This window comes from Peromyscus eremicus, chromosome 4 (genome assembly GCF_949786415.1).
Source record: "Peromyscus eremicus chromosome 4, PerEre_H2_v1, whole genome shotgun sequence".
Lineage (NCBI taxonomy): Eukaryota > Metazoa > Chordata > Mammalia > Rodentia > Cricetidae > Peromyscus > Peromyscus eremicus.
In genome coordinates this window covers 106,835,854-106,848,146 of record NC_081419.1, presented here as the reverse complement: position 1 = coordinate 106,848,146, position 12,293 = coordinate 106,835,854, and the positions used below count along the sequence as shown (strand labels likewise).

At 41.7% G+C, this 12,293-nt stretch overlaps 1 protein-coding gene across 3 annotated transcripts in view; it reads right to left on the bottom strand.

The window, feature by feature from the left end:
- The window catches only part of Mcm8 (minichromosome maintenance 8 homologous recombination repair factor), a 31,751-nt gene that overhangs the window by 18,347 nt on the left and 1,111 nt on the right, over positions 1-12,293 (bottom strand). For all 3 annotated transcript variants that reach the window (XM_059261482.1, XM_059261483.1, XM_059261481.1), the window contains exons 3-11: positions 11,847-11,930; positions 9,989-10,071; positions 9,488-9,637; positions 8,115-8,218; positions 6,664-6,862; positions 5,571-5,656; positions 3,321-3,472; positions 2,810-3,005; positions 78-108 (exon numbers count right to left, since the gene is read on the bottom strand). In XM_059261482.1, coding sequence (XP_059117465.1) covers positions 78-108; positions 2,810-3,005; positions 3,321-3,472; positions 5,571-5,656; positions 6,664-6,862; positions 8,115-8,218; positions 9,488-9,637; positions 9,989-10,071; positions 11,847-11,930 — 1,085 coding nt within the window. The remainder of the gene's footprint in view (positions 1-77; positions 109-2,809; positions 3,006-3,320; positions 3,473-5,570; positions 5,657-6,663; positions 6,863-8,114; positions 8,219-9,487; positions 9,638-9,988; positions 10,072-11,846; positions 11,931-12,293) is intronic.

Genomic DNA, 12,293 nt, shown 5'->3' with positions numbered 1-12,293 from the left:
GAGACTCTCGTTACTTTTTTGTATTAATATTGCCAACATTATGTGCTTTTTGAATGAAAGTCAAGTAATATACTTACTTCATGACCAAAAATGACAGGACAAAGTGAGCTGAAAAATAGAATACAATTTATAAATTCTAACTTAAATTTCATAGGTCCATTAGAAGATCTACTTTACAATTTGCTTAATTTCCTTTACTTAGTGTCCAAAAGGGGACACTAAGTAAACCCCTCAAGTTTTATTCTTACTGTAAACTTTATTAAAGTCTTATTTAATCTATAAAGGGAAGAATACTTTAAAATCCATGCCTCTGAGGGGGTGCTTGCAAAACATCTTAAAGTAACTCAATATACAGCTCATCTTACAGAATTAACACTTAAAATGCACTATTTTCAGGTTTCCCACTTCCTGAACTCCTTGTTTTATTTGAACATATCTTTAGACCTGTGTAGTCAAGTTACCAAAAGGACACTAATGAGTGAGCTCAGCACAAAGGTTAGTATTTTAAGGTGGTATAAAATTTCATTTCTTTTCAGTTCAATTCAAAAGGGTCAGATGAAAAATGTGAATACAAGGAAATAGCGCTACAAGGGCTAGAGAGATGATTCAGCTTGTAGAGTGTTGGCTGCAGAAGATTAAGGATTTCAGACTCCTGAACCATGTTAAAAAACCAAGTATAAGCTGGGTGCTGGGGGCACATGCCTTTAATCCCAGCACTCTGGAGGCAGAGGCAGGTGGATCTCTGAGTTTGAGGCCAGCCTGGTCTACAGAGTGAGTTCCAGGACAGCCAGGGCTACATAGAGAAGCCTGTCTCAAAAGAAAAAAAAAAAAAAAAAAAAAAAAAGAAAAAAAAAAAAAAGAAGCAAACAAACAATGCCCCCCCCCAAAACAACAACAACAACAAAAAAAAAAAAAACCACCACAGGTATAGTGGAAAGCTGTGATCCTAGCACTGTGGAGGTGGAGACAGAAGGATCCCTGGTGCTCACTGCCCAGCCTAGCCAACCTCTAAGCTCCAGGTTCACTGAGATACTGGCTCAAAATGTAAAATGCTTAGCAATAGAGAAACACAAGGAACACACCTGATGTCCACATAACGCATGTGCACACACGCACACAGTACTTGCATGTGTCCATTTTGTAAGGAACAAATCAAAACGGACAGGGTAGTAGCAAGGAGTAAAGTGTGAATCTTCCTCCTGTTTAAATAAATGTAAACAGAACTTGGAGCCCCTTGAACTAATCTTTACCATGTGCTGGTCTACCTGCCACCTGCTTCCTCCCAAGCACCTGTGCCTGCCTATCACAGACTTTTCTATGGCCACAGAAGCATCTTCAGTAGACACAGGGCAGGACAGAAGTGCTGGGCTGCTCCTCAAATCTAGGTCCCCAGGAGGCATTCTCATCAGGGCACCATGGCCCGGCTGCCATCCCTTGTCTGTGTTTCTCCTGCCTTCCTGCTACTTCTGAGCTCTTCTCCCAAATAAATGACACTTAACCAAACTGTTGCTTCCAAAGGAATCTAAACTAAAACATAACTTGCTGTATATTGACAATTCTAATACTCTCTTCTCTGTTTGTGGTCCTCCACTTGTTATCTAGTGTTGGTCAATAAACTAAAGGTCCAGGATGTAGACTGTACTGACTCAGTCTCTAGCACTCAACTTGTGTAGTAGGGAAAGCAACCACTAACGACATGCCAATCAAGCCGGTGTGGTGCGTTTCACTAAAAACTTCCTAGAAAATAGCCTGCCTACTCTGCCAATCTGCCAGATTAATAAAGTGAAAGCGAATTCCTCGAAACCCCTTGGTTTGGAAGATGAAATCACAAACACGAAGACAGAGGGAAGGAAGGTGAACTGTGAGTAGTGCCGAAGGGCCACTAAGCGGCTGCCTCACTTACAGCCGTAAGAGGAATGGCAGGCGTCTGAGCCCAACCCGGCTGCTCCCGGGCACTGCCTGCCTGCTCAGACAACTCCTAGGTGGCTCACACATGCCGACCCTATCACAGCACTAGCTTCCCAGAGTAGGTCAGGGTGGCTATTGGGTGGGAAACCCCAAGAGTTTAAGGACAAGAACTCAAGTAACTCAAAACTTTCCTCAGTTGGCAAACTGACATACAAAAAGCAGAAAGAAAGACTCAACTCTGGAGCCCAAAGCCTTGATCAATTTCTTCATGGAACACATTCCAAGTCTCCTTCCTTCACCTCTCCTAGGTAACCTTTTATGCAGTGTCTTGATTTTCCTCATTTCTTCAAAATTACCCCCAAATTGCCAGAACGCCCAAAGCATACTACATCAAGTATGGTGAGTATATTACAAACTAATAACGACACGGAGGACTTCTGTGTGAGACAGTCATCATTTACGCTAGGTATCATTTTTCCTAAAAAGGCCTAAGTATAAACACCCCTTGCCGTGTAATATCTTTTCTTGCTACTATTCACTTCTGTCACACAGTGCAAAGGCAGCTAGGATATCATGTAAGTGACTGAACGTGGTTCTGTTCCAATAAAGCTTTATTTATGGACACTGAAACCTGAATTTCATATAATTTTGTGTAATGAAATACTCTTCAGTCTATAGCCATACCACCCTGAACACGCCCGATCTCGTCTGAAGTACTCTCCATTTTTTTTTTTTTAACCATTCAAAAACACAAAAGCCCTCGCAAGTCCTGGAACAAAAGACAGCGAGCTACGTGAGGCCTATGGACTCAGGTTTGCTGACTACGGTTGACTATCTGACAAGTCACCAAGAGCTTGCTGACATGCACATCCACACAAAGCCTCGAGTCACTGAGACGTACTTGACTAGGAGCTTCAGCAGGTTCTCTTCAGCCTGAATCTCTTGGATGGCATACAGGTCTTTAAGTGAGAACTCCATCAGCGTCCCATGCTGAGAACCATCCTCTGCAGTCTGTGCTGTCTGTCCTTTGCTATTGCTAACAGAATTTGCTTCAATGTACAAAAGGAACATGCACTTATCATTCTTATTCCGAGAACCTGAAAATCCAAAATATTAAATGTATTGTTTTTATTTTCTATATAACAACTAGACTGTTAAACAAGATTTATGACTCAGTGACTTTATTTACTCATTCACTTGAGACGTTTTAGAGATAAGGCCTCAAAACTAACTTCAAACTGTGACAATCCTTCTACCTCAGCTTCCTGAGGACTAGAACACTTCATCCACCATACATAGAAACAAGGAATTCCTAAATTATTTGAGATGCAGAAGTATCTTACACAGAGAAAAAAGCTAACATCTAACATACCACTGGTGAGAAACAGTCATGAAGAAAGTTACCAACATACCTTCTTCAGTATTTGAGACTTTGACAATTCCAGTAATAGTCACTGTATCTCCTGGGACACAACTATCTACAAGATCATGAACAAGTTCACACTCTATTGTTCGAGGGATCCGGCCCGCTTCTCTCTGTGCGTCAGACATCAGCTCCTGTATTCTAAGGCATTCAACAGTTTTCAGTTAGGACACATCTTACATTCAATTGTCTCTTCAACACAGTGACTTTCCAGGATCTGCACACTGCTGTTCTACACGAAGGCAGACTGGTTTTTAAGGAGTTCAATGACATTTCAAAAATTGCTTCAGTTCCGATTCAGAAGGGCAGAAGGAACATATGCATTCATTTCCCTAGCATCCCTCAAGAATCCAACAAGTAAGACTCACCACAGAAGTGAAGACAAGTTTGGAGCACGTAAAAGTGGCATCGACAAGTGAGGCATTGGTGAAAGTTCTGAAGAGAGCAAACCGTACAGGAGTGATGGGTGAAGCACGGTGACGTCCAGACCGCACAGACAAAGCTCACAAGGGGACAGAGAAGTGACAATCTAGGTTCCCGGCAGAGCCCCAAGAGCTTCTCAAAGTCGGGGGTGGGCAGCAAGAGACAGTACAGAAGTAAGTGGTTAGAATTTCTTTGGAAGGAGTGGGCAATCAGGCAGGGAAAGAATGAGAATTTACCATCAGGCAGCAGAGCACTATCCTACAGAAACGGGCAAATTCCTTCTAAGAGGGGAGCTAAGATGTCCCTGAGGCTATCTCAACTCCAGAATAAAGCTTCCTTAGTTCAGCATTAAGACACTCGAACCAATTCAAGAACACTCAGAACCACCAGAACTCCCATCTTACTCAGGAAGAAGGCCCAAGGAGGAAGAACTCCAACCCACAGAGAGCAGCAGAGACGATCCCACCTCTCCAAACAATTTCTCACCTGATCTCTGAAATGGCAATAATTCAAGGAAGAGAAAATAAAAACAGGAGTCTAAGAGCATGTCATAAAATAAAAATAAAAAGTGTTCTGAGATGGGAACAGAGGGAGGACAAGCATGAGATCACTAAGTTAAAATCACCAGGGTAAGTCAGGGTGGTGTGTGTCTGTAACCCCAGTACTCAAGAGGCTAAGACAGAATTGTGGGTAAAAGGTTACACAAGGGTCACAAAATTGGTCTCAACACAATAACAACAAAACACATAAAAAGCAAATGTTTCTAGAGATGATACAACAAAGAGCCAACTCAATTTGGAAAGCATGCAGAGAACTGGAAGGATAAGGCAAACACAGGCGATGGGTAATGTGAGGGATGCATCGGACTGGAAGTCCAGAAAGCAGTGGATGGTACACTGGACAGCTAAAGACACTTGGGACAAAAAGTGTCAAGGGGCATGAAGACAACTAACTATCCCTTCACCATTTCCTAACTGCACAAATGAGGAGATTACAAAAGGGGCGGGGAGCCCAGCACCCTAAAGGGAATGAGCGTGGGAACAGCATCGGACCTCCCACTAACAGCAGGAAAATAACAAAAGAGACTTGAGGAACTGTCAGACTGTTTTGTTGGGGGGAGGGGTTGTCACAGACATATAATCAAAAAACCTGGAATGACTAGATGAAAAATACATAAAAGAGGAGCCTGGAGAGATGGCTCAATGGTTAAGAGCACTTACTGCTCTACCAGGGGACCCAAGTTCAGTTCCCAACACTCATGAACTGCCTGTAACTACAGCCCCAGGGGGTTCAATCCCATGCCAATCTTCTGGCTTCTGATGTCCCTCTTCTGACCTCCTCGGGCACTCACACAGTCATGACATAAATTCATGTAGACATACTACACATAAATAAAAATAAATCTTCTTTGAAAAATATATATAGAAATAATGTCTTACTTGCAAAACAAAGCAAAATAAGCTAACAGTAAATGGTATAAAATGCTGAAAAGAAAATGAGAACATGTCATAAAATAGCCCAGTTTCAAGTGATTATCTAAAACTTCAATATTAATCACAGTCCATCATGGAATATGAAACGAATCACAACATTTAAACACAAAATGAACCACTTCTCAGTAGCTATGGGATGTAAAAGTTGCATCCTTTCTAGAACTGAGTAACCAATCAATTTCAAAGAGATAATTATCATTTTAAAACACAGGCTCATCAAATAACCATTATTTGCAGATCAAATGCCACGATACATATAATAAAACCATAGATTTTCTCAGCAGAATGAGAACTCCTCTTTACTTCCTGTTCTGAGTGCTTACTTGATCAACTGCCAGTCCGTTGTGACTGTGAGGGGAGAGCTGCGCAAAGGAGCAAATGACTTCCCTCGACACGCGGGCACAGGACACTGCAACACAAGATTGACACCCAGCTTCTGTAAGCCATGGCCACATCTTACGGTACTAAGTTACAATCTCACCCACTTCTTGTTACAATCTTCAGGCGTCATTCTTGGTCCTTCTCTAGCTGATCCTTCTCATTTTCTGTACTTACTCTTTGCTGTGAGTAGCCAAAGCTACCCATTAGCTCCGTATCAGGTACTTACTCCTTCCTCTGTGCCCAGGAACTGTCCCAGTCGTGGGCTCCCTGACTGCCCCTTCTCCTTCAGTCTACATGCTTTGACTCAGTCCTCTCCTTTTGAAAAGTCTTTCGTTAAGGACTTTCATGAACCCTCGGCTCTCCTCCAGCCCCCTTTCACTTGACTGGTAATTCTCATTGTATATGCAGACTGTGTTCAAGTCTTCTGAAGTCACTTTTTGGGTGTTTGAAGTTGAAGATGCATTTATAAACTTAAGGCACTGTAGCAGTTATGCAACAGTATTAACTCCCTGATCGGGAGCAGGAGTCAGTTTCCTCTCCTGGAATCAGGGCAGTCTGTGACTGACTCCACTCAACTGTGACAGAGTGACGGAGCATGATTTGCAAGGCTGGCTTATGAAAGGCAGTATTCTGCCTACCAACTGATCTCTTTCCACAACAGCCGTCAGCAGCCAAGAGCAGACGACAAGCTCTGAACTGCCCTCATATGTGTGAAAAGCCAAAACCAGCCCGTAAGAAGGTGCTCAGCAGGATACCTCACTCTACCAGCTCTTGCCATCATGTGATGCCAACTCCACAGAGACACAGAGGCAGACTTACCCAGGTGAGGGTTCTTCCAGCCTTCTAAACCGAGAAATCATGAGAAATAATAAAGTCCTGTGGGTTTGAGCTCTAAATGTAAGGCCATGTGCTCTGTGACGGCTCTGTTCAAAGACACTGGGAAATGTTTAGCTAGCTAAAAACACTGGGAAAAATTGTAAACTGATGTGCCTTCTTAAAGAAGATAGAAGGTAAAGCCATTAAAGGACGTATCACCTTTGTAGGAAGATTGTATTTCCCATCTGGAAGAGGGAAACTCTGAATCTCTCCACATGCAGCACAACGAAAAGCCATCTTGGTGCAAAGAGGCTTTATGTTCCCGACACGAACCACGGTCCCTCTTATGGAGATGTACTTTCCATAGCAGTTTGCCCGGACGTTCTTGAGGTGTGTTAAGGGCTCATAGTTGTACACTCTAAAAATAAAACAAGAATGTGCCTATCTAAACTTACAATGAACGGAAAGAGTTGTATTTTCACAAGTTTCTTTGGGAGCAGCCACAGAATTCGTCCCAGAAATCTCACAAGTTAAATGTTATTAAAAATGAAAAATGCTAAATTCCGTATGTTGCCATCTAGGGAAAAAGTGGGAGGGAGATAATTAAAGTAGAAAAAGGAAGCCACTATGGAGGCCCACGCCTTTAATACCAATACCCAGGAGTCAGAGGCAGATGGATCTCTGAGTTCGAAGCCAGCCTGGTCTACAGAGTGAGTACCAGAACAGCCAGGGCTAACAGAGAAACTCTGTTTTGAAAAACCAAAACCAAACCAAAACAAAACACATAAACAAAAACAAAAAAAAAAAAACAAAAAAAAAAAGGAAGAAGAAGAAGAAGAAGAAAGGAAAAATAATTCCAAAAGGAAAATTCTATAGATAAAGTGACTTTGGGGTTTCTAACTTTTTTCAATTTTTTTCCACTTCTCTCTCTTATTTTTTGCTTTGTTTTGTTGTTTTGAGACATGTACACTGTGAAGAAGTGTCACTCTGGCTGGTTTAATAAAGAGCTGAATGGCCAATAGCTAGGCAGGATTTCCAGACATAGAGGATGCTGGGAAGAAGAAGGGCAGAGTCGCAAGGAAGAAGCAGGAAAGCAGGATGGACACTATGTAAATGAAGCAAATGAGCCTTGGGGCAGCATATAGATTAATAAAAATGGATTAATTTAAGTTATAAGAGCTAGCTAAAAACAAGCCTAAGCTATCAGCCAAGCTTTCATTTTTTTTTTTGGTTTTTCGAGACAAGGTTTCTCTGTGTAGCTTTGCGCCTTTCCTGGAACTCACTTGGTAGCCCAGGCTGGCCTCAAACTCACAGAGATCCGCCTGGCTCTGCCTCCCGAGTGCTGGGATTAAAGGCGTGCGCCACCACCGCCCGGCAAGCTTTCATATTTAATACAAGTCTCCGTGTGGTTTTACTGGCGCCAGCTGGTGGGACATAGAAAGACTCCCTACAGAGACAAGCCTGCCTCTGTTTCTCAGGTGGGGATTATTTAAGGGGAGGAAAGGGTCCTGGCAAAGGCTGAGAGGGGAAATAAGTGAGGCCAGTGGGGGATGGGAGGAAAGTAAAAACAAAATAATGATATATGTATGTATAAATATTTCACAATGAAACCCATTTGTTTGTACAATAATAAAAAAATTACTAAGAAAAAATAGCATCAAGTTTCTCACCTTGCAAAAATATGTGGCACATTTACCATTGTTTCTCCATCATTAGACAATCCCTCTTGAGCTTGTAATTCTGCGGCATGCCGTTCAAGGTCCTTGGTTAATACCTTAGTCGACAATTGAAAAGTAAATATTCTGTAAGCAGAATTCTCATAGATAGCCCAAAGTTCATGAACAGCTCAGAAAAAAATAAACAGTACTGTGATAGTCGGTTAAAAGACCGATAATTCGTTATGACCATTTATTCTGCAGCAGATTGTTTTATTTGGGATCTTCTTGCACCTGAACCAGAAAACTTCAGCATCCCTACCTTCTGTCCCAAATAAACTTAACACTAAAAGTCCTTACAGCAGGGGCTGGAGAGATGGCTTAGCAGTTAAAAACAGTTGCTGTTCTTGCAAAGGACTGAGGTTCAGTTCCCAGCACCTGCATGGTGGCTCAGAACCATCCATAAGTCCAGGTCTAGAGGAACCAATGGCCTTTTCTGACCTCTTTGGGCACTAGTCACACACAATATACACATATATGTGGGGAAAACACTCATACACATAAAATAAAATAACAGCCCTCAAAGCCATTACCCACTGGGTTCCACTAAAAAAATGTCTGTAGGCCATGCCTCAGCCCAAGCCAGAGCAGGAAGGATGGAAAGGAATCGTGATTAGGAGCATGTTAGAGAGATAAAGGAGTGCCGTGGTTGCCTGACTAGAGAAATAATGGACTGGATGAGTCTGAAGGTAAGAGGCAAGGTTACCGTGCAGGGCTCCCAGCAGTGCGCACAACTGTGTGATGATGTGTCCACTGCAGCTGCATGTCCTGACCTCCCCCGCCGTGGCCAGGTTCTATGTATCCCTTCAAGAGCTCTCCAAGCCCACACCTTCGCTGAGCTTTCCCATTCTGCCCCACCTCTGAAGGCACGCAGCACTCATCTGTGCCTGTCCTGGGTCTGCTCCCTGACCCTGTAGCCCTTCTGTGGGTGCTTTTAGGTGCTGTGACCTCTGTCCCTGAGAAAAACTGATGCAGGCACAGAACAACCGTTACTTCCAGTTGACCCATGGGACCCGCAGGGAAATAAGTGATTTCCCTGATGCCAAAGAAACTCCACCTGAAGGCAGTCCTTTCGCTCCAAGTTCCGGACACCATGCTTGTTCGGTATTTCATATTAAATCAGAGGCCTCCTCACAAAGGAAGTACGACTTCTGTATCTTTAATCAGATTAAATGATTCAAGTAAACTGTATGTAGGCTGACCTTGTTATCTCTTAGGGGAAGTCTGCAATCCTTAAGTTCTACCTAACTTCTGTTAGTAAAACCCAAGAACCTTTTAAAAAGGACTGACACTATGGTATCTCCATTTAAAACGTTGGCCAAACTTACCTGATGTATTGCCAGGCCCATACACGCCAAGGTTTTCTCAGGGATATCTCTTAGTGCATTTTCTATATCTGGTATCAAGTTAGTTAGTTCATCATCTTTTGTCAGTTCTTTAAAATCCACCAAAATGCTCCCCTTTCTTTCTATTTCATCCTATAAAAAGATTAAAATTTAAATATAACAATTGCTTTTCTGAGTCAATTACCATAGCTGACCATTTAGTATGCACTTTGAGAAAGCATAAAATAACCAAACAGTATATATATACATATATACTTAACAAACTTTTGAAATTGGTATTTATAGTAATATCTCCAAGGACGAGAAAGCTAAAATGGAGAGAATGTGATTCCCTTGGGTCCACACTGTTGTTAAGAGGTAGAGCCAAGCTCTAAACGACACCCATCCAACTCCAGTGCTCATGCTCACTAGCACCTCAAACATCCTGTCCAGTTAGCTGTCACATAGAGACAGACTGTCCGTGTTGTTGTAGAAAGCACTCACCTTATCATAAAAGTCAATATGCCTTGTGAAAAACTTCTCAAATGCTTGAATCTTCTCAATACAAGGAGAGCTATTACTGTAAACTAAGCCAACAAACACAGCATTAGCACCAATAATCACACATGGAAGCATTTGTATTTCCTGAGACAGACCCCCTACAAACACCATACACTTTCTCCCCTTACTTAGTTTGCATTGTGATTACATTTGGATAAATACTGGAATGAATGAATACTTGAGTTTCTTTTAAAAAAAAAAAAACAACCAAAAACCAAAACAAAAAAACCTGATGTCTGAATAACTGAAATATCCATAAAAGTCCAAATATCTGAGAAACTTTCTACTGAGTCTTAGACTCCTCAAAGGGTATATCAATTCAAATATCTTATACAATACACTTAAACATTATAATAAATGCAAAGTCATACACATGAATGGAGCTAAACATAATCACTATCTTTGCAAAGTAAATTCTACTTGTTCATATTGTCATTTGTCAAATTATTTCCGAAGATCTGGAGACAGACCAATGCTTAATTGTAAGCTCAAAATTGTAATGCTAATTCAGTCTAGTGAAATGCAGCTGTTCAGTTTTAAGGAAGGTATTCCTTAAATTCAATCTTTAGTAATCTAAAGGTCACTTAGTGCTCTGGGCTAAGTGCTAGGACAATAATGAAAATGTTGGCAGTCAATGTATCCTAAAGGAATAAAGGATCTCCTGTGAAACACATCTATCAAGTTAATAGGGAGGAAAAGAAAGAATTCATTCATACAATGAATACTGAAAGTTGACCACAAGCAATATAGTATACTAGAGGGGAAAACATACAGCTATAAATAAACACAAGAACAAAAACCACACTTCATAAGAGATATAATGAACATGTAGACACCATAAGAAGAGCAACACCTCCATAGTTCACAAACATGTCTGATAGTAGATGGTATTCTTTTCTACACAAACCTCAAGTGACATCTAACTCTTGGTTCGAGACTATTACTGTTTCCTGCTGTGACAATGACTGACATCTGTGCCGAAGTTCCCAGACAACCTTTACGTTCAGCCAACTGAACACATTGTAAGGACTGGAAGGTGGCAAGAAGTTTGAAAGAAACTATTCTTATTTTTATTCATTTTTTAAAAGATTGGCTTTTACGTGTATGTCTGTGTTAAGTGTTATGTCACATGTACAGGTGTCTCCGAGGCCAACAGAGGGTTTCAGAGCAAGCTTCCTTCTGGGACCCAAGCTCAGGCCCTCTAGGAGAACAGCAAGCATACTTAACTTCTGAGCCACCTCTCCAGCCTTGCTCCAGTTCTTTTCAGCATCTCTGCTGCTGCACAGGACGGCTATAGTTCCAAGCAACGTCTGATGAGTCCTCAGTTACTAGGAACAACCAGCTTCATGCATCTGTGTTCTGAGCACAAAGTAGAATGCCTTCCAAAGTCCTAACGCACAGCTTTGGAGGGTGCCCTGAGATGAAAGCAGCACCTTTGCTGTGTCTCCACCTTTGAACGCCCAACTCCTGATAACCTTGGAATGTCTTTGATTTTTGCTCTCCCCCAGCCACAGGGATCAGACTGCTGTGTCCGGAACCCACCACTTTCTGGGAGGTCACCTCAGTGTTCCCTTTCTGCTTTGAGTCTTCCATATACATAGCTAATTCTTTGTACTAAATTATTTTTTGAAACACTCACCAGTTTGTTTTCCTGATACATGTATAAAAATAATGCTCCGAACAAAATGTTTGGAAGAGCAAAAGGCACATATCAGATATTCAACCGAATCATGGTAACATGAAATGTAGTATCCAGAGATGAATATATAACTCATGGTACTTTTCAACTCTTTAACTCTACCTTCAGAAAAGTAAAGCTTCCAGCCCTTATACGGTATAAACTGGTCCAACGTTGACTGTAGAAGTAAAGGTTGGGAAGTTTGTTCTGAAAAAGTAGAATATTATGTTAGTAAAAAGCAAAGCACTGTTTTTCCCCCTAGTGTCTCCTTCTACAAGAGTCTATTAATAGATCCTAAATTGGATATTTCAATAAGAACTATATCCTGCTGTCTATGAGGCATGAATTGCTTTTTTTTTTTTAACATTTGTTACGTGTGTGTAGTCTGTGTCCATGCGTGGGCTCACACATGCCATTGTGCACATGTGGAGGTCATATGACAGCTTGAAGGAGTCAGTTCTCTCCTTCCATCATGTGTGTTCCTTGGGATCTAACTGAGGGTCATCAGGCTTGGTGGTAGGCACCCTAATCTACTCAGCCTTCTACTGGCCCTTGAGCTGTTTCTTTCAT